At 30.6% G+C, this 25,612-nt stretch overlaps 1 protein-coding gene across 5 annotated transcripts in view; it reads right to left on the reverse strand.

The window, feature by feature from the left end:
- The window catches only part of LOC133540087 (asparagine synthetase [glutamine-hydrolyzing]-like), a 182,240-nt gene that overhangs the window by 637 nt on the left and 155,991 nt on the right, over positions 1-25,612 (reverse strand). For all 5 annotated transcript variants that reach the window (XM_061882580.1, XM_061882581.1, XM_061882578.1 and 2 more), the window contains 3 exons: positions 19,525-19,606; positions 19,303-19,458; positions 11,367-11,580 (listed from right to left, as the gene is read on the reverse strand). In XM_061882580.1, the coding sequence (XP_061738564.1) occupies positions 11,371-11,580; positions 19,303-19,458; positions 19,525-19,606 (448 nt within the window). In that variant the 3' untranslated portion in view covers positions 11,367-11,370. The remainder of the gene's footprint in view (positions 1-11,366; positions 11,581-19,302; positions 19,459-19,524; positions 19,607-25,612) is intronic.

The following is a 25,612-nucleotide window of genomic DNA, read 5'->3' on the forward strand; positions in this document are numbered from 1 at the left end:
GGTATGAATGTATGAATTAAGGTATGCATGTATGTATGATAGTATGAATGTATGATAATATGAATGAATGTATGTTTGTATGATAGTATGAATGTATGTATGTTTGTATGATAGTATGAATGAATGTATGTATGATAGAATAATTGTATGATAGTATGAATGAATGTATGTATGATAGTATGAATGAATGTATGTATGATAGAATAAATGTATGATAGTATGAATGAATGTATGTATGATAGTACGAATGTATGTATGAATTTATGATAGTATGAATGTATGTATGATAGTATGAATGTATGATAGTTTGTATGAATGAATGTATGAATTGTATGATAGTATGAATGAACGTATGTATGAATGAATGTAATAGGATAGTATGAATGAATGTATGATAGTATGGATGAATGTATGATGTATGAATGAATGTATGTACAGTATGTATGATGGTATGAATGAATTAAGGTATGAATGTATGATGGTATGAATGAATGTATGTATGATAGTATGTATGTATGTTAGTATGTATGTATGATTGTATGATAGTATGAATGCATGATAGTATGAATGTATGTATGAGAGTATGAATTAATGTATGAATGTATGATAGTTTGAATGAATGTATGTATCAATGTGTGATAGTATGATAGTATGAATGAATGTATGTATGATAGTATGAATGTATGATTTTATGATTGTATGAATGAATGCATGTATGTATGATAGTATGAAAAAATGTATGTGTGTCTGATGGTATGAATGTATGATAGTATGAATGTAGGATAGTATGAATGAATGTATGTATGATAGTATGAATGTATGATAGTATGAATTAATGTATGCATGATAGTTTGAAATAATGTATGATAGTATGAATGAATGTATATATGTATGGTAGTATAAATGAATGAATGTATGTATGATAGTATGAATGTACGTATGATAGTATGAATGAATGAATGAATGTATGATAGTATTAATGAATGTACGAATGTACGTATGTTTGTATGATAGTATGGATGAATGAATGTATGATAGTCTGAATGAATATATGTATGATAGTATGAATGTATGTATGATAGTATGAATGGATAAATGTATGATAGTATGAACGAATGAATGTATGTATGATAGTATGAATGTATGTATGAATTTATGATAGTACGAATGTTTGAATTTATGATAGTATGAATGTATGTATGATAGTATGAATGTATGATAGTTTGTATGAATGAATGTATGAATTGTATGATAGTATGAATGAACGTATGTATGTATGTATGAATGAATGTAATAGGATAGTATGAATGAATGTATGATAGTATGGATGAATGTATGATGTATGAATGAATGTATGTACAGTATGTATGATGGTATGAATGAATTAAGGTATGAATGTATGATGGTATGAATGAATGTATGTATGATAGTATGTATGTATGTTAGTATGTATGTATGATTGTATGATAGTATGAATGCATGATAGTATGAATGTATGTATGAGAGTATGAATTAATGTATGAATGTATGATAGTTTGAATGAATGTATGTATCAATGTGTGATAGTATGATAGTATGAATGAATGTATGTATGATAGTATGAATGTATGATTTTATGATTGTATGAATGAATGCATGTATGTATGATAGTATGAAAAAATGTATGTGTGTCTGATGGTATGAATGTATGATAGTATGAATGTAGGATAGTATGAATGAATGTATGTATGATAGTATGAATGTATGATAGTATGAATTAATGTATGCATGATAGTTTGAAATAATGTATGATAGTATGAATGAATGTATATATGTATGGTAGTATAAATGAATGAATGTATGTATGATAGTATGAATGTACGTATGATAGTATGAATGAATGAATGAATGTATGATAGTATTAATGAATGTACGAATGTACGTATGTTTGTATGATAGTATGGATGAATGAATGTATGATAGTCTGAATGAATATATGTATGATAGTATGAATGTATGTATGATAGTATGAATGGATAAATGTATGATAGTATGAACGAATGAATGAATGAATGTATGTATGATAGTATGAATGTATGTATGACAGTATGAATGTATGATAGTATAAATGAATGTATGTATGTAGGATAGTATGAATGTATGTATGATAGTATGAATGAATGAATGTATGATAGTATTAATGAATATATGAAACAATGAATGAATATATGTATGATAGTATGAATGAATTTATGAATGTATGTATGTATGAATGTTTGTATGATAGTATGAATGTATGTATGATACTATGAATGAATGAATGTATGATAATATGAATGAATGTATATATGTATGATAGTATGAATGTATGTATGATAGTATGAATGAATGAATGTATGATAAAATGAATGAATATATGTATGTATGATAGGATGAATGAATGTATGATAGTATGAATGAATGTACAAATGTATGTATGTATGTATGATGGTATGGATGAATGAATGTATGATAGTCTGAATGAATGTATGTATGATAGTATGAATGTATGATAAAATGAATGAATATATGTATGTATGATAGTATGAATATTTGTATGATAGCATGAAGGAATGAATGTTATTATTAATGAATGTATGTATGATAGTATGAATGTACGTATGATGGTATGAATGAATGAATGTATGATAGTATGAATGAATGTACGAATGTATGGATGTATGTATGTATGTATGTATGTATGTATGATGGTATGGATGAATGAATGTATGATAGTCTGAATGAATGTATGTATGATAGTATGAATGTATGTATGATAGTATGAATGAATGAATGTATTATAGTATGAATGTATGCATGATAGTATGAATGTATGTATGATGGAATGAATGAATGAATGTATGATAGTATGAATGTATTTTTGTATGATAGTATGAATGTATGTATGCATGATAGTAGGAATGTATGTATGTATGATAGTATGAATGAATGTATGTATGTAATATTAATGTATGCATGATAGTAGGAATTAATGTATGATAGTATGAATGAATGTATGATAGTATGAATGAATTTATGTATGTATGATAGTATGAATGAATATATGAATTAATGATAGTATGAATGTATGTATGAATGAATGAATGTATGTATGTATGTATGATAGTATGAATGTATGTATGATAGCATGAATGAATTAATGTTATTATGAATGTATGTATGTATGACAGTATGAATGTATGTATGATAGTATGAGTGAATGAATGTATGTATGTATGAAATATGAATGTATGCATGATAGTATGAATTTATGATAGTATGAATGTATGATAGTATGAATGAATGTATGTACAGTATGTATGATAGTATGAATGTATGATGGTATGAATGAATTAATGTATGATGGTATGAATGTATGATAGTATGAATGAATGTATGTACAGTATGTATGATAGTATGAATGTATGATGGTATGAATGAATTAATGTATGATGGTATGAATGTATGATAGTATGAATAAAGGTATGCATGTATGTATGATAGTATGAATGAATGTATGTATGATAGTATGAATGAATGTATGTATGTATGTATGATAGTATGAATGTATGATGGTATAAATGAATGTATGTATGGATGTATGATAGTATGAATGTATGATGGTATAAATGAATGTATGTATGGATGAATGAATGTTAGTATGAATGTATGATAGTATGAATGTATGATAGTATAAATGCATGATAGTATAAATGTATGTATGAGAGTATGAATGAATGTTTGTATGATAATATGAATGTATGATAGTATGAATGAATGTATGTATGAATGTGTGATAGTATGAATGAATGTATGTATGTTAGTTTGGATGTAGGATTGTATGAATGAATGCATGTATGTATGATAGTATGAATGAATGTATGTATGTCTTATGGTATGAATGTATGATAGTATGAATGTAGGATAGTATGAATGAATGTATGTATGATAGTATGAATGTATGATAGTATGAATTAATGTATGCATGAATGTATGTATGAATGTATGATAGTATGAATGAATATATGTATGTATGTATGAATGTATGTATGTATGCATGATGGTATGAATGTATGATGTATGAATAAATGTATGTATGTATGATAGTATAAATGAATGAATGTATGTATGATAGTATGAATGTAGGTATGATAATATGAATGAATGAATTAATGTATGATAGTATGAATGAATGTAAGAATGTTTGTATGTATGTATGATAGTATGGATGAATGAATGTATGATAGTCTGAATGAATGTATGTATGATAGTGTGAATGTATGTATGACAGTATGAATGAATAAATGTATGATAGTATGAATGAATGTATGTATGATAGTATGAATGTATGTATGACAGTATGAATGAATGAATGTATGATAGTATAAATGAATGTATTTATGTATGATAGTATGAATGTATGTATGATAGTATGAATGAATAAATATATGATAGTATGAATGAATGTATGAATATAATATGAATGTATGTATGTATGATAGTATGAATGAATGTAGGTATGTATGTAATATGAATGTATGCATGATAGTATGAATGAATGTATGATAGTATGAATGAATGTATGAATGTATGATAATACGAATGTATGTATGATAGTATGAATGAATGTATGTATGTATGTATGATAGTATGAATGTATGTATGACAGTATGAATGAATGAATGTATGATAGTATAAATGAATGTATGTATGTATGATAGTATGAATGTATGTATGATAGTATGAATGAATAAATGTATGATAGTATGAATGAATGTATGAATATAATATGAATGTATGATAGTTTGAATGAATGTATGTATGTATGATAGTATGAATGAATGAATGTATGTATGTATGCAATATGAATGAATGTATGATAGTATGAATTAATGTATGATAGTATGAATGAATGTATGAATGTATGATAATACGAATGTATGTATGATAGTATACATGTATGATAGTATGAATGACTATATGTATGTATGATAGTATGACTGTATGTATGGTAGTATGAATGAATATATGAATTAATGATAGTATGAATGTATGTATGATAGTATGAATGAATGAATGTACGTATGTATGTATGATAGTATGAATGTATGTATGATAGCATGAATGAATGAATGTTATTATGAATGTATGTATGTATGACAGTATGAATGTATGTATGATAGTATGAATGAATGAATGTATGTATGAAATATGAATGTATGCATGATAGTATGAATTTATGATAGTATGAATGTATGATGGTATGAATGAATTAATGTATGAATGTATGATGGTATGAATGTATGATAGTATGAATAAAGGTATGCATGTATGTATGATAGTATGAATGAATGTATGAATGTATGTATGTATGTATGATAGTATGAATGTATGTATGTATGATAGTATGAATGTATGATGGTATAAATGAATGTATGTATGAATGAATGTATGATAGTATGAATGTATAATAGTATGAATGAATGTATGTATGTATGAATGAATGTATGTATGTTATTATGAATGTATGTTAGTATGAATGTATGATAGTATGATAGTATAAATGCATGATAGTATGAATGTATGTATGAGAGTATGAATGAATGTATGTATGATAATATGAATGTATGATAGTATGAATGAATGTATGTATGAATGTGTGATAGTATGAATGAATGTATGTATGAATGTGTGATAGTATGAATGAATGTATGTATGTTAGTTTAGATGTATGATTGTATGAATGAATGCATGTATGTATGATAGTATGAATGAATGTATGTATGTCTTATGGTATGAATGTATGATAGTATGAATGTGGGATAGTATGAATGAATGTATGTATGAATGTATGATAGTATGAATGAATATATGTATGTATGTATGCATGATGGTATGAATGTATGGTGTATGAATAAATGCATGTATGTATGACAGTATGAATGTATGTATGATAGTATGAATGAATGAATGTATGTATGTATGAAATATGAATGTATGCATGATAGTATGAATTTATGATAGTATGAATGTATGATGGTATGAATGAATTAATGTATGAATGTATGATGGTATGAATGTATGATAGTATGAATAAAGGTATGCATGTATGTATGATAGTATGAATGAATGTATGTATGTATGTATGATAGTATGAATGTATGTATGTATGATAGTATGAATGTATGATGGTATAAATGAATGTATGTATGAATGTATGATAGTATGAATGTATAATAGTATGAATGAATGTATGTATGTATGAATGAATGTATGTATGTTATTATGAATGTATGTTAGTATGAATGTATGATAGTATGATAGTATAAATGCATGATAGTATGAATGTATGTATGAGAGTATGAATGAATGTATGTATGATAATATGAATGTATGATAGTATGAATGAATGTATGTATGAATGTGTGATAGTATGAATGAATGTATGTATGTTAGTTTAGATGTATGATTGTATGAATGAATGCATGTATGTATGATAGTATGAATGAATGTATGTATGTCTTATGGTATGAATGTATGATAGTATGAATGTGGGATAGTATGAATGAATGTATGTATGAATGTATGATAGTATGAATGAATATATGTATGTATGTATGCATGATGGTATGAATGTATGGTGTATGAATAAATGCATGTATGTATGATAGTATGAATGAATGTATGTATGTATGATGGTATGAATGTATGATAGTATGAATGTAGGATAGTATGAAGGAATGTATGTATGTATGATAGTATGAATTTATGATATTATGAATTAATGTATGCATGACAGTATGAATGAATGTATGTATGATAGTATGAATGAATATATGTATGTATGTATGTATGCATGATGGTATGAATGTATGATGTATGAATAAATGTATGTATGTATGATAGTATAAATGAATGAATGTATGTATGATATTATGAATGTAGGTATGATAATATGAATGAATGAATGTATGATAGTATGAATGAATGCTTGTATGTATGTATGATAGTATGGATGAATGAATGTATGATAGTCTGAATGAATGTATGTATGATAGTGTGAATGTATGTATGATAGTATGAATGAATAAATGTGTGATAGTATGAATGAATGTATGTATGATAGTATGAATGTATGATAATACAAATGTATGTATGATAGTATAAATATATGATAGTATGAATGAATGTATGTATGTATGATAGTATGAATGTATGTATGACAGTATGAATGAATGAATGTATGATAGTATAAATGTATGATAGTATGAATGAATGTATGAATATAATATGAATGTATGATAGTTTGAATGAATGTATGATAGTATGAATGAATGACTGTATGATAGTATGAATGAATGAATGAATGTATGTATGTATGTATATATGTATGATAGTATGAATGAATGAATGTATGTATGTATGATAGTATGAATGAATGTATGATAGTATGAATGAATGAATGTATGATAGTATAAATGAATGTATGTATGTATGATAATATGAATGAATAAATGTATGATAGTATGAATGAATGTATGAATATAATATGAATGTATGATAGTTTGAATGAATGTATGTATCAATGTGTGATAGTATGATAGTATGAATGAATGTATGTATGTATGTATGATACTATGAATGTATGATTGTATGAATGAATGCATGTATGTATGATAGTATGAAAAAATGTATGTATGTCTGATGGTATGAATGTATGATAGTATGAATGTAGGATAGTATGAATGAATGTATGTATGATAGTATGAATTTTTGATAGTATGAATTAATGTATGCATGACAGTATGAAAGAATGAATGTATGATAGTATAAATGAATGTATGAATGTATGTATGATAGTATGAATAAATGAATGTATGATAGTATGAACGAATGTATGAATGTATGTATGATACAATGAATGAATGAATATATGTATGATAGTATGAATGTATGTATGATAGTATGAATGAATGTATGTATGTATGAATGTTTGTATGATAGTATGAATGTATGTATGATAGTATGAATGAATGTATGTATGTATTATAGAATGAATGTATGTACATACATCCATGATAGCATGGATGTATGTATGATAGCATGAATGAATGAATGTTATGAATTAATGTATGTATGATAGTATGAATGTACGTATGATAGTATGAATGAATGTATGAATGTATGTATGTTAATAGTATGAATGTATGTATGATAGTATGAATGAATGAACGAATGATAGTATGAATGAATATATGAGTGTGAATGTATGCATGGTGGTATGAATGAATGTATGATAGTATGAATGCATGTATGATAGTATGAATGTATGATAGTATGAATGAATGTATGAATGTATGTATGATAGTATGAATGAATGAATGTATGATAGTATGAATGAATGTATGAATGTATGATAGTATGAATGTATGTATGATGGTATGAATGAATGAATGTATGATAGTATGAATGAATGTATGTATGTATGATAGTATGAGTGTATGTATGATAGTATGAATGTATGTATGATAGAATGAATGAATGTTATTATGAATGTATGTATGTATCACAGTATGAATGTATGTATGATAGTATGAATGTATGATAGAATGTATGATAGTATGAATGAATGAATGTATGATAGTATGAATGAATGTATGCATGATAGTATGAATGTATGCATGATAGTATGAATGAATGAATGTATGTTTGTATGATAGTATGAATGTGTGTATGATAGTATAAATGAATGTATGAATGTATGTATATATGAATGTATGAATGTATGTATGTATGAATGTATGTATGACAGTATGAAAGAATGAATGTATGATAGTATGAATGAATGTATGAATATATGATAGTATGAATGAATGTATGAATATATGATTGTATGAATGAATGAATGTATGAATGAATGTATGATAGTATGAATGAATGAATGTATGATAGTATGAATGTATGTATGATAGTATGAATGAATGAATGTATGATAGTATGAATGAATGTATGTATGTATGATAGTGTGAGTGTATGTATGATAGTATGAATGTATGTATGATAGAATGAATGAATGTTATGAATGTATGTATGTATCACAGTATGAATGTATGTATGATAGTATGAATGTATGATAGTATGAATGAATGTATGAATGATAGTATGAATGAATGAATGTATGATAGTATGAATGAATGTATGCATGATAGTATAAATGTATGCATGATAGTATGAATGAATGAATGTATGTTTGTATGATAGTATGAATGTGTGTATGATAGTATAAATGAATGTATGAATGTATGTATATATGATAGTATGAATGTATGTATGTATGACAGTATGAAAGAATGAATGTATGATAGTATGAATGAATGTATGAATATATGATTGTATGAATGAATGTATGATAGTATGAATGAATGTATGAATGTATGTATGATAGTATGAATGAATGATTGTATGTATGTATGATAGTATGAATGAATGTATGATAGTATGAAAGAATGTATGTATGAATGTATGATAGTATGAATGCATGTATGATTGCTAGTATGTATGAATGTATGATAGTATGATTGATTATATGAATGTATGATAGTATGAATGTATGTATGTATGTATGATAGTATGAATGAATGTATGAATGCTAGTATGTATGACTGTATGATAGTATGAATGAATGTATGATAGTATGAATGAATATATGTATGTATGATAGTATGAATGAATGTATGTATGTATGTATGATAGTATGAATAAACGTATGATAGTATGAATGAATGTATGAATGCTAGTATGTATGACTGTATGATAGTATGAATGAATGTATGATAGTATGAATGAATATATGTATGTATGATAGTATGAATGAATGTATGTATGTATGTATGATAGTATGAATAAATGTATGATAGTATGAATGAATGTATGATAGTATGAATGAATGTATGAATGTATGTATGATAGTATGAATGAATGTATGTATGATAGTATTAATGAAAGTATGATAGGATGAATGAATGTATGTATGATAGAATGAATGAATGCATGGATGTATGATAGTATGAATGAATGTATGATAGTATGAATGAATGTATGATAAAATTAATGAATGTATGAATCTATGATAGTATTAATAAATGTATGCATGATAAAATGAATGAATGTATGAATGTATGTATGAATGTATGAAAGTATGAATGAATGTATGTATGATAGAATGATTAAATGTATGATGGTATGTATGAATGTATGATAGTGTGAATGAATGTATGTTAGTATGAATGAATGTATGAATGTATGATGGTATGAATTAATTTATGTATGATAGAATGATTAAATGTATGATAGTATGTATGAATGTATTCTCTCTCTCTTTCTCTCTCTCTCTCTCCATCCATCCATCCTTCCCCACTCGTATGTATTATATTGATGTTTTAGCATCTATATTAGGGAAGGCCTGTTCTAAAAATAGCTCAAATAGCAGCACTTACCAGTGAGCTGCCTCTTTTTTTTTTTAAATTGTATTTATTTACGAGCAAGCTGGTCTCGCTTTGCTCGACATTTTTAATTCTAAGAGAGACAAAACTCAAATAGAATTTAAAAATCCAAGAAAATATTTTAAAGACTTGGTCTTCACTTGTTTAAATAAATTCATACTTTTTTTTTTTACTTTGCTTCTTATAACTTTCAGAAAGACAATTTTAGAGAAAAAAATACAATCTTAAAAATGATTTTAAGATTTTTAAACACATATACCTTTTTACCTTTTAAATTCCTTCCTTTTCTTTCCTGTCAGTTTTAATTATTGTTCAAGTATTTTTTTTTATTGTAAAGAATAAGAAATACATTTTAATTTAATTCTTCATTTTAGCTTCTGTTTTTTCAACGAAGAATATTTGTGAAATATTTCTTCTGATTATGATTAAAATTCAAAAATATTATTCTGGCAAATCTAGAAAATCCGGAAAATCAAATTTAAATCTTATTTCAAATTCTTGTATTTTTTCTCTAAAAATGTCTTTCTGAAAGTTATAAGAAGCAAAGTAAAAAAAATGAATTAATTTATTTAAACAAGTGAAGACCAAGTCTTTAAAATATTTTCTTGGATTTTCAGATTTTATTTGAGTTTTGTCTCTCTTAAAATTTAAAATGTCGAGCAAAGCGAGACCAGCTTGCTAGTAAATAAATACAATTTAAAAAATGGAGGCAGCTCACTGGTAAGTGCTGCTATTTGAGCTATTTTTAGAACAGGCCAGTAGGTGTTGGTGACCGCTGGACTATCATGTATTATATTGATGTTTTAGCATTAGTGCTACTATTAGGTAGTAGTAAAGAAGTAGTACTTGCTCAGTGGTTGGAGTTGAGCTTGTAGACGGCGAGTGTGCGATCTGAGGGGTCGTTGGCAGGAATCCAGCGAGGCATCCAGAAGTGAGGAAGCAAGTCAGCACGACCAGGAAAGTGTGTGTCAAACACCTGCCGGTAGAAGCACGCTTCTTTGGTGTGAGGACGGTTGTGGGTGCAATTCTCCTCTGCCTTGGCCAGCTGCTCCTCGCTCACCTCACACACACACACACACACACACACACTTTATTGACTACACCCACATTTTATTGACGGTACTCATATTTACTCATCTATCTTGTATGAATGTTGCACAAATGATGCACTTTACAGTTCTGTGATACATTAATACTGTGATATTGCTACGCTGTGATACTGTAATACTTTAATACTGTGATATTACTATGCTGTGATACTTTAATACTGTAATATTGCTATGCTGTAATATTGTGATATTGCTATGCTGTGATACTGTATTATTGCTATGCTGTGATACTTTATAACTGTGATATTGCTATGCTGTGATACTGTAATATTGTGATATTGTTATGCTGTGATACTGTATTATTGTGATATTGCTATGCTGTGATACTGTAATATTGTGATATTGTTATGCTGTGATACTGTATTATTGCTATGCTGTGATACTGTAATACTTTAATACTGTGATATTACTATGCTGTGATACTTTAATACTGTAATATTGCTATGCTGTAATATTGTGATATTGCTATGCTGTGATACTGTATTATTGCTATGCTGTGATACTTTATAACTGTGATATTGCTATGCTGTGATACTGTAATATTGTGATATTGTTATGCTGTGATACTGTATTATTGTGATATTGCTATGCTGTGATACTGTAATATTGTGATATTGTTATGCTGTGATACTGTATTATTGCTATGCTGTGATACTTTATAACTGTGATATTGCTATGCTGTAATACTGTAATATTGCTATGCTGTGATACTTTAATATTGTGATATTGCTATGCTGTGATACTTTAATATTGTGATATTGCTATGCTGTGATACTTTAATATTGTGATATTGCTATGCTGTGATACTGTAATATTGCTATGCTGTGATACTTTAATACTGTGATATTGCTATGCTGTGATACATTAAGGGCTTCACGGTGGCAGAGGGGTTAGTGCGTCTGCCTCACAATACGAAGTTCCTGCAGTCCTGGGTTCAAATCCAGGCTCGGGATCTTTCTGTGTGGAGTTTGCATGGGTTCCCTCCGGGTACTCCGGCTTCCTCCCACCTCCAAAGACATGCAGCTGGGGATAGGTTGATTGGCAACACTAAATGGTCCCTAGTGTATGAATGTGAGTGTGAATGTTGTCTGTCTATCTGTGTTGGCCCTGCGATGAGGTGGCGACTTGTCCAGGGTGTACCCTGCCTTCGGCCCGATTGTAGCTGAGATAGGCGCCAGCGCCCCCCGCGACCCCGAAAGGGAATAAGCGGTAGAAAATGGATGGATGGATGTGATACATTAATACTGGGATATTGCTATGCTGTGATACTTTAATATTGTGATATTGTTATGCTGTGATACTGTAATGTTGCTATGCTGTGATACTGTAATACTTTAATACTGTGATATTACTATGTTGTGATACTGTAATATTGCTATGCTGTGATACTTTATTCGTGTGATATTGCTATGCTGTGATACTTTAATACTGTGATATTGCTATGCTGTAATACTGTAATACTTTAATACTGTGATATTGCTATGTTGTGATACTGTAATATTGCTATGCTGTGATACTTTAATACTGTGATATTGCTATGCAGTGATACTGTAATATTGCGATATTGCTATGCTGTGATACTGTAATACTTTAATACTGTGATATTGCTATGTTGTGATACTGTAATATAGCTATGCTGTGATACTGTATTTTTGCTATGCTGTGATACTTTAATACTGTGATATTGCTACATTGTGATACTGTAATACTTTAATACTGTGATATTACTATGTTGTGATACTGTAATATTGCTATGCTGTGATACTTTATTCGTGTGATATTGCTATGGTGTGATACTTTAATACTGTGATATTGCTATGCTGTGATACTGTAATATTGCTATGCTGTGATACGTTAATACTGTGATATTGCTATGCAGTGATACTGTAATATTGCGATATTGCTATGCTGTGATACTGTAATACTTTAAAATTGTGATATTGCTATGTTGTGATACTGTAATATTGCTATGCTGTGATACTTTAATACTGTGATATTGCTATGCAGTGATACTGTAATATTGCGATATTGCTATGCTGTGATACTGTAATATTTTAATACTGTGATATTACTATGTTGTGATACTGTAATATTGCTATGCTGTGATACTTTATTCTTGTGATATTGCTATGTTGTGATACTGTAATATTGCTATGCTGTGATACTTTAATACTGTGATATTGCTATGCTGTGATACTGTATTATTGCTATGCTGTGATACTTTATAACTGTGATATTGCTATGCTGTGATACTTTAAAACTGTGATATTGCTATGCTGTGATACTTTAATACTGTGATATTGCTATGCTGTGATACTGTATTATTGCTATGCTGTGATACTTTATAACTGTGATATTGCTATGCTGTGATACTTTAATACTGTGATATTGCTATGCTGTGATACTTTATAACTCTGATATTGCTATGCTGTAATACTGTAATGTTGCTATGCTGTGATACTTTAATATTGTGATATTGCTATGCTGTGATACTTTAATACTGTGATATTGCTATGCTGTGATACTGTATTATTGCTATGCTGTGATACTTTATAACTGTGATATTGCTATGCTGTGATACTGTAATGTTGCTATGCTGTGATACTTTAATATTGTGATATTGCTATGCTGTGATACTTTAATACTGTGATATTGCTATGCTGTGATACTTTATAACTGTGATATTGCTATGCTGTGATACTGTAATGTTGCTATGCTGTGATACTTTATAACTGTGATATTGCTATGCTGTGATACTTTACTACTGTGATATTGCTATGCTGTGATACTGTAATGTTGCTATGCTGTGATACTGTAATGTTGCTATGTTGTGATACTTTACTACTGTGATATTGCTATGCTGTGATACTGTATTATTGATATGCTGTGATACTTTAATACTGTGATATTGCTATGCTGTGATACTGTATTATTGCTATGTTGTGATACTTTATAACTGTGATATTGCTATGTTGTGATACTTTAATACTGTGATATTGCTATGCTGTAATACTGTAATGTTGTTATGCTGTGATACTTTAAAACTGTGATATTGCTATGCTGTGATACTTTAAAACTGTGATATTGCTATGCTGTGATACTGTAATGTTGCTATGCTGTGATACTTTAAAACTGTGATATTGCTATGTTGTGATACTTTAATACTGTGATATTGCTATGCTGTGATACTTTATAACTGTCATATTGCTATGGTGTGATACTTTATAACTGTGATATTGCTATGTTGTGATACTTTAATACTGTGATATTGCTATGCTGTGATACTGTATTATTGCTATGCTGTGATACATTAATATTGTGATATTGCTATGTAGTGATACTGTAATATTGCTATGCTGTGATACTTTAATACTGTGATATTGCTATGCTGTGATACTGTAATATTGCTATGCTGTGATACTTTAATATTGTGATATTGCTATGTTGTGATACTGTAATATTGCTATGCTGTGATACTTTAATATTGTGATATTGCTATGCTGTGATACTGTAATATTGCTATGCTGTGATACTTTAATACTGTGATATTGCTATACTGCGATACTGTAATATTGCTATGCTGTGATACTTTAAAACTGTGATATTGCTATGCTGTGATACTTTAATACTGTGATATTGCTATGCTGCAATACTTTAATACTGTGATATTGCTATGCTGTGATACTGTAATATTGCTATGCTGTGATACTTTAATACTGTGATATTGCTGTGTTGTGATACTGTAATATTTCTATGCTGTGATACTTTAATACTGTGATATTGCTATGTTGTGATACTGTAATATTGCTATGCTGCGATACTTTAATACTGTGATATTGCTATGCTGTGATACTTTAATACTGTGATATTGCTATGCTGTGATACTTTAATACTGTGATATTGCTATGCTGTGATACTTTAATACTGTGATATTGCTATGTTGTGATACTGTAATATTGCTATGCTGTGATACTTTAATACTGTGATATTGCTATGTTGTGATACTGTAATATTGATATGTTGTGATACTGTAATATTGCTATGCTGTGATACTTTAATACTGTGATATTGCTATGTTGTGATACTGTAATATTGCTATGCTGTGATACTTTAATACTGTGATATTGCTATGCTGTGATACTGTAATATTGATATGTTGTGATACTGTAATATTGCTATGCTGTGATACTTTAATACTGTGATATTGCTATGTTGTGATACTGTAATATTGATATGTTGTGATACTTTAATACTGTGATATTGCTATGTTGTGATACTGTAATATTGATATGTTGTGATACTGTAATATTGCTATGCTGCGATACTTTAATACTGTGATATTGCTATGTTGTGATACTGTAATATTGATATGTTGTGATACTGTAATATTGCTATGCTGCGATTCTTTAATACTGTGGTATTGCTATGCTGTGATACTGTAATATTGCTATGCTGTGATACTTTAATACTGTGATATTGCTATGCTGTGATACTTTAATACTGTAATATTGCTATGCTGTGATACTGTAATACTGTGATATTGCTATGCTGTGATACTTTAATACTGTGATATTGCTATGCTGTGATACTTTAATACTGTGATATTGCTATGTTGTGATACTGTAATATTGCTATGCTGTGATACTTTAATACTGTGATATTGCTATGTTGTGATACTGTAATATTGATATGTTGTGATACTGTAATATTGCTATGCTGTGATACTTTAATACTGTGATATTGCTATGTTGTGATACTGTAATATTGCTATGCTGTGATACTTTAATACTGTGATATTGCTATGCTGTGATACTGTAATATTGATATGTTGTGATACTGTAATATTGCTATGCTGTGATACTTTAATACTGTGATATTGCTATGTTGTGATACTGTAATATTGATATGTTGTGATACTTTAATACTGTGATATTGCTATGTTGTGATACTGTAATATTGATATGTTGTGATACTGTAATATTGCTATGCTGCGATACTTTAATACTGTGATATTGCTATGTTGTGATACTGTAATATTGATATGTTGTGATACTGTAATATTGCTATGCTGCGATTCTTTAATACTGTGGTATTGCTATGCTGTGATACTGTAATATTGCTATGCTGTGATACTTTAATACTGTGATATTGCTATGCTGTGATACTTTAATACTGTAATATTGCTATGCTGTGATACTGTAATAGTATTTGCTCATCTATGTATTGTGAGATTTGGCCAAATGACAGTTATCACTTTACAGTTTCGGTATCACATATTATGATACTGCCTTACTATTGATAATCCTTCTCTTTCGAAAGTTGGTCATCTGATGCAGATATCACTTTATACTTCTGTGATACTGTGGTGTTGCTATACTGTAGTCGTGTGATACTGTTTGCTCATCTTTCTATTTTGAAAGTGGGTCCCATGATGCAGTTATTGCTCCATAGTTATGTGATACTGTAGGAAGGTGATACTTCGATACGATATGCTCATCTTTCTATTATGAATAATGGTCACATTACAGTTATCTCATACTGTGATACTGTGGTACTGTAATACTGTCATACTGTAATACTGTGGTAATGTAGTAAAGTGATATTGCGATACTGTATGCTCATCTTTCTATTATGAACGATGGTCAAATTACAGTTCCGTAATAATGTGATACTGTAATAAAGTGATACTGCGATACTGTATGCTCATCTTTCTATTATGAACGATGGTCAGATTACAGTTCCGTAATAATGTGATACTGTAATAAAGTGATACTGCATGCTCATCTTTCTCTTATGAATGATGGTCAAATTACAGTTCCATAATAATGTGATACTGTAATAAAGTGATACTGTATGCTCATCTTTCTATTATGAACTATGGTCAAATTACAGTTCCATAATAATGTGATACTGTAATAAAGTGATACTGTATGCTCATCTGTCTATTATGAACGATGGTCAAATTACAATTCCGTAATGTGATACTGTAATAAAGTGATACTGCATGCTCATCTTTCTCTTATGAATGATGGTCAAATTACAGTTCCATAATAATGTGATACTGTAATAAAGTGATACTGTATGCTCATCTGTCTATTATGAACGATGGTCAAATTACAATTCCGTAATGTGATACTGTAATAAAGTGATACTGCATGCTCATCTTTCTCTTATGAATGATGGTCAAATTACAGTTCTGTAATAATGTGATACTGTAATAAAGTGATACTGCATGCTCATCTTTCTCTTATGAATGATGGTCAAATTACAGTTCCGTAATAATGTGATACTGTAATAAAGTGATACTGTATGCTCATCTTTCTATCATGAACGATGGTCATATTACAGTTCCATAATAATGTGATACTGTCATAAAGTGATACTGTATACTCATCTTTCTATCATGAACTATGGTCAAATTACAGTTCCGTAATAATGTGATACTGTAATAAAGTGATACTGCGATACTGTATGCTCATCTTTCTATTATGAATGATGGTCAAATTACAGTTCCGTAATAATGTGATACTGTAATAAAGTGATACTGTATGCTCAGCTTTCTCTTATGAATGATGGTCAAATTACAGTTCCATAATAATGTGATACTGTAATAAAGTGATACTGTATGCTCATCTTTCTATTATGAACTATGGTCAAATTACAGTTCCATAATAATGTGATACTGTAATAAAGTGATACTGTATGCTCATCTGTCTATTATGAACGATGGTCAAATTACAATTCCGTAATGTGATACTGTAATAAAGTGATACTGCATGCTCATCTTTCTCTTATGAATGATGGTCAAATTACAGTTCCATAATAATGTGATACTGTAATAAAGTGATACTGTATGCTCATCTGTCTATTATGAACGATGGTCAAATTACAATTCCGTAATGTGATACTGTAATAAAGTGATACTGCATGCTCATCTTTCTCTTATGAATGATGGTCAAATTACAGTTCCGTAATAATGTGATACTGTAATAAAGTGATACTGTATGCTCATCTTTCTATCATGAACGATGGTCATATTACAGTTCCATAATAATGTGATACTGTCATAAAGTGATACTGTATACTCATCTTTCTATTATGAACTATGGTCAAATTACAGTTCCGTAATAATGTGATACTGTAATAAAGTGATACTGCGATACTGTATGCTCATCTTTCTATTATGAATGATGGTCAAATTACAGTTCCATAATAATGTGATACTGTAATAAAGTGATACTGTATACTCATCTTTCTATCATGAACTATGGTCAAATTACAGTTCCGTAATAATGTGATACTGTAATAAAGTGATACTGCGATACTGTATGCTCATCTTTCTATTATGAATGATGGTCAAATTACAGTTCCGTAATAATGTGATACTGTAATAAAGTGATACTGCGATACTGTATGCTCATCTTTCTAATATGAACGATGGTCAAATTACAGTTCCGTAATAATGTGATACTGTAATAAAGTGATACTGCATGCTCATCTTTCTATCATGAACGATGGTCAAATTACAGTTCCGTAATAATGTGATACTGTAATAAAGTGATACTGCATGCTCATCTTTCTATCATGAACTATGGTCATATTACAGTTTAGTCACACTGCGATACTGTGACACTGTCAAAGGTGATGTAGGTGTGGTGTGTGAGTAGACCTACCACGGAGTCGAGGTGGTCCTCCAGGAACATGTACCAGGACTTCTTCTCAGACATGAGTCCATCACTGAAGGCTTCTTTACGTCGCCACAGAATCTCATCAGGGATCAGATTTTGACCTTTGAAGGCGTCCCTCAGAAGGAACTTCTCCACGCCGTGCTGCTCACAGGTACGATACATGTGAGGACTAGGTTATCAGCGCCTGTTCAATCACACACAGTATACCCTGGGAGTCCTCATCTCAGGTGGCAGCGACAGGTAGTAGGCGCTCAGTCTGTGGTCCAGGAAAGGCACTCTCAGCTCCAACCTGCAGGATCACATATGATATCAATCATATTACAGCTGTGTCATAAGTCCATCATATTACAGGTGTGTCCATCATATTACAGGTGTGTCCATTATATTACAGGTGCGTCATAAGTCCATCATATTACAGGTGCGTCATAATAAGTCCATCATATTACAGGTGTGTCCATCATATTACAGGTGTGTCCATCATATTACAGGTGTGTCCATCATATTACAGGTGTGTCATAAGTCCATCATATTACAGGTGCGTCATAATAAGTCCATCATATTACAGGTGTGTCATAAGTCCATCATATTACAGGTGTGTCATAAGTCCATCATATTACAGGTGTGTCATAATAGGTCCATCATATTACAGGTGTGTCATAAGTCCATCATATTACAGGTGTGTCATAAGTCCATCATATTACAGGTGTGTCATAATAGGTCCATCATATTACAGGTGTGTCATAAGTCCATCATATTACAGGTGTCATAAGTCCATCATATTACAGGTGTGTCATAATAGGTCCATCATATTACAGGTGTGTCATAAGTCCATCATATTACAGGTGTGTCATAAGTCCATCATATTACAGGTGTGTCATAAGTCCATCATATTACAGGTGTGTCATAATAGGTCCATCATATTACAGGTGTGTCATAAGTCCATCATATTACAGGTGTCATAAGTCCATCATATTACAGGTGTGTCATAATAGGTCCATCATATTACAGGTGTGTCATAAGTCCATCATATTACAGGTGTGTCATAAGTCCATCATATTACAGGTGTGTCATAAGTCCATCATATTACAGGTGTGTCATAAGTCCATCATATTACAGGTACGTCATAAGTCCATCATATTACAGGTGTGTCATAAGTCCATCATATTACAGGTGTGTCATAAGTCCATCATATTACAGGTGTGTCATAAGTCCATCATATTACAGGTGTGTCATAATAGGTCCATCATATTACAGGTGTGTCATAAGTCCATCATATTACAGGTGTCATAAGTCCATCATATTACAGGTGTGTCATAATAGGTCCATCATATTACAGGTGTGTCATAAGTCCATCATATTACAGGTGTGTCATAATAGGTCCATCATATTACAGGTGTGTCATAAGTCCATCATATTACAGGTGTGTCATAAGTCCATCATATTACAGGTGCGTCATAAGTCCATCATATTACAGGTGTGTCATAAGTCCATCATATTACAGGTGTGTCATAAGTCCATCATATTACAGGTGTGTCATAAGTCCATCATATTACAGGTGTGTCATAAGTCCATCATATTACAGGTGCGTCATAATAAGTCCATCATATTACAGGTGTGTCCATCATATTACAGGTGTGTCCATCATATTACAGGTGTGTCCATCATATTACAGGTGTGTCATAAGTCCATCATATTACAGGTGCGTCATAATAAGTCCATCATATTACAGGTGTCATAAGTCCATCATATTACAGGTGTGTCATAATAGGTCCATCATATTACAGGTGTGTCATAAGTCCATCATATTACAGGTGTGTCATAAGTCCATCATATTACAGGTGTGTCATAATAGGTCCATCATATTACAGGTGTGTCATAAGTCCATCATATTACAGGTGTGTCATAAGTCCATCATATTACAGGTGTGTCATAAGTCCATCATATTACAGGCGTGTCATAAGTCCATCATATTACAGGTGTGTCATAAGTCCATCATATTACAGGTGCGTCATAATAAGTCCATCATATTACAGGTGTGTCCATCATATTACAGGTGTGTCCATCATATTACAGGTGTGTCATAAGTCCATCATATTACAGGTGCGTCATAATAAGTCCATCATATTACAGGTGTGTCCATCATATTACAGGTGTGTCCATCATATTACAGGTGTGTCATAAGTCCATCATATTACAGGTGCGTCATGATAAGTCCATCATATTACAGGTGTGTCCGTCATATTACAGGTGTGTCCATTATATTACAGGTGTGTCCATTATATTACAGGTGCGCCATAAGTCCATCATATTACAGGTGTGTCATAAGTCCATCATATTACAGGTGCGTCATAATAAGTCCATCATATTACAGGTGCGTCATAATAAGTCCATCATATTACAGCTGTGTCCGTCATATTACAGGTGTGTCGTAAGTCCATCATACTACAGGTGTGTCCATCATATTACAGGTGTGTCCATCATATTACAGGTGTGTCATAAGTCCATCATATTACAGGTGTGTCATAAGTCCATCATATTACAGGTGTGTCATAAGTCCATCATATTACAGGTGTGTCATAAGTCCATCATATTACAGGTGTGTCATAAGTCCATCATATTACAGGTGTGTCATAAGTCCATCATATTACAGGTGCGTCATAATAAGTCCATCATATTACAGGTGTGTCCATCATATTACAGGTGTGTCCATCATATTACAGGTGTGTCATAAGTCCATCATATTACAGGTGCGTCATAATAAGTCCATCATATTACAGGTGTGTTCATCATATTACAGGTGTGTCATAATAGGTCCATCATATTACAGGTGTGTCATAAGTCCATCATATTACAGGTGTGTCATAAGTCCATCATATTACAGGTGCGTCATAATAAGTCCATCATATTACAGGTGTGTCATAAGTTCATCATATTACAGGTGTGTCATAATAAGTCCATCATATTACAGGTGTGTCATAAGTCCATCATATTACAGGTGTGTCATAAGTCCATCATATTACAGGTGCGTCATAATAAGTCCATCATATTACAGGTGTCATAAGTCCATCATATTACAGGTGCGTCATAATAAGTCCATCATATTACAGGTGTGTCCATCATATTACAGGCGTGTCATAAGTCCATCATATTACAGGTGTGTCATAAGTCCATCATATTACAGGTGTGTCATCATAAGTCCATCATATTACAGGTGTGTCATGAGTCCATCATATTACAGGTGTGTCATAAGTCCATCATATTACAGGTGTGTCATAAGTCCATCATATTACAGGTGCGTCATAATAAGTCCATCATATTACAGGTGTGTCCATCATATTACAGGTGTGTCCATCATATTACAGGTGTGTCATAAGTCCATCATATTACAGGTGCGTCATAATAAGTCCATCATATTACAGGTGTGTCCATCATATTACAGGTGTGTCATAAGTCCATCATATTACAGGTGCGTCATAATAAGTCCATCATATTACAGGTGTGTCCATCATATTACAGGTGTGTCATAATAAGTCCATCATATTACAGGTGTGTCCATCATATTACAGGTGTGTCATAATAAATCATATTACAGGTGTGTCATAAGTCCATCATATTACAGGTGTGTCATAAGTCCATCATATTACAGGTGTGTCATAAGTCCATCATATTACAGGTGCGTCATAATAAGTCCATCATATTACAGGTGTGTCCATCATATTACAGGTGTGTCATAAGTCCATCATATTACAGGTGCGTCATAATAAGTCCATCATATTACAGGTGTGTCCATCATATTACAGGTGCGTCATAATAAGTCCATCATATTACAGGTGTGTCCATCATATTACAGGCGTGTCATAAGTCCATCATATTACAGGTGTGTCATAATAAGTCCATCATATTACAGGTGCATCATAATAAGTCCATCATATTACAGGTGTGTCCATCATATTACAGGTGTGTCATAATAAGTCCATCATATTACAGGTGTGTCCATCATATTACAGGTGTGTCATAATAAATCATATTACAGGTGTGTCATAATAAATGATAATACAGGTGTGTCATGATAAATCATATTACAGGTGTGTCATAATAAATGATAATACAGGTGTGTCCATCATATTACAGGTGTGTCCATCATATTACAGGTGTGTCATAATAAGTCGATCATATTACAGGTGTGTCCATCCTATTACAGGTGTGTCCGTCATATTACAGGTGTGTCATAATAAGTCAACCATATTACAGGTGTGTCCATCATATTACAGGTGTGTCCGTCATATTACAGGTGTGTCATAAAAAGTCAACCATATTACAGGTGTGTCCATCATATTACAGGTGTGTCCATCATATTACAGGTGTGTCATAATAAATCATATTACAGGTGTGTCATAATAAATTATAATACAGGTGTGTCATAATAAATGATAATACAGGTGTGTCATGATAAATCATATTACAGGTGTGTCATAATAAATGATATTACAGGTGTGTCCATCATATTACAGGTGTGTCCATCATATTACAGGTGTGTCATAATAAGTCGATCATATTACAGGTGTGTCCATCCTATTACAGGTGTGTCCGTCATATTACAGGTGTGTCATAATAAGTCAACCATATTACAGGTGTGTCCATCATATTACAGGTGTGTCCGTCATATTACAGGTGTGTCATAATAAGTCAACCATATTACAGGTGTGTCCATCATATTACAGGTGTGTCATAATAAATCATATTACAGGTGTGTCATAATAAATTATAATACAGGTGTGTCATAATAAATGATAATACAGGTGTGTCATGATAAATCATATTACAGGTGTGTCATAATAAATCATATTACAGGTGTGTCATAATAAATTATAATACAGGTGTGTCATAATAAATGATAATACAGGTGTGTCATGATAAATCATATTACAGGTGTGTCATAATAAATGATATTACAGGTGTGTCCATCATATTACAGGTGTGTCCATCATATTACAGGTGTGTCATAATAAGTCGATCATATTACAGGTGTGTCCATCCTATTACAGGTGTGTCCGTCATATTACAGGTGTGTCATAATAAGTCAACCATATTACAGGTGTGTCCATCATATTACAGGTGTGTCCGTCATATTACAGGTGTGTCATAATAAGTCAACCATATTACAGGTGTGTCCATCATATTACAGGTGTGTCATAATAAATCATATTACAGGTGTGTCATAATAAATTATAATACAGGTGTGTCATAATAAATGATAATACAGGTGTGTCATGATAAATCATATTACAGGTGTGTCATAATAAATTATAATACAGGTGTGTCATAATAAATCATATTACAGGTGTGTCATAATAAGTCCCTCATATTACAGGTGTGTCATAATAAATGATAATACAGGTGTGTCATAATAAATGATAATACAGGTGTGTCATAATAAATCATATTACAGGTGTGTCATAATAAATTATAATACAGGTGTGTCATAATAAATCATATTACAGGTGTGTCATAATAAGTCCCTCATATTACAGGTGTGTCATAATAAATGATAATACAGGTGTGTCATAATAAATGATAATACAGGTGGGTCATGATAAATCATATTACAGGTGTGTCATAATAAATCATATTACAGGTGTGTCATAAATTATAATACAGGTGTGTCATAATAAATGATAATACAGGTGTGTCATGATAAATCATATTACAGGTGTGTCATAATAAATGATATTACAGGTGTGTCCATCATATTACAGGTGTGTCATAATAAGTCGATCATATTACAGGTGTGTCCATCCTATTACAGGTGTGTCCGTCATATTACAGGTGTGTCATAATAAGTCAACCATATTACAGGTGTGTCCATCATATTACAGGTGTGTCCGTCATATTACAGGTGTGTCATAATAAGTCAACCATATTACAGGTGTGTCCATCATATTACAGGTGTGTCATAATAAATCATATTACAGGTGTGTCATAATAAATTATAATACAGGTGTGTCATAATAAATGATAATACAGGTGTGTCATGATAAATCATATTACAGGTGTGTCATAATAAATTATAATACAGGTGTGTCATAATAAATCATATTACAGGTGTGTCATAATAAGTCCCTCATATTACAGGTGTGTCATAATAAATGATAATACAGGTGTGTCATAATAAATGATAATACAGGTGTGTCATAATAAATCATATTACAGGTGTGTCATAATAAATTATAATACAGGTGTGTCATAATAAATCATATTACAGGTGTGTCATAATAAGTCCCTCATATTACAGGTG

This window comes from Nerophis ophidion, linkage group LG21 (assembly GCF_033978795.1).
Source record: "Nerophis ophidion isolate RoL-2023_Sa linkage group LG21, RoL_Noph_v1.0, whole genome shotgun sequence".
In the NCBI taxonomy this organism is placed as follows: domain Eukaryota; kingdom Metazoa; phylum Chordata; class Actinopteri; order Syngnathiformes; family Syngnathidae; genus Nerophis; species Nerophis ophidion.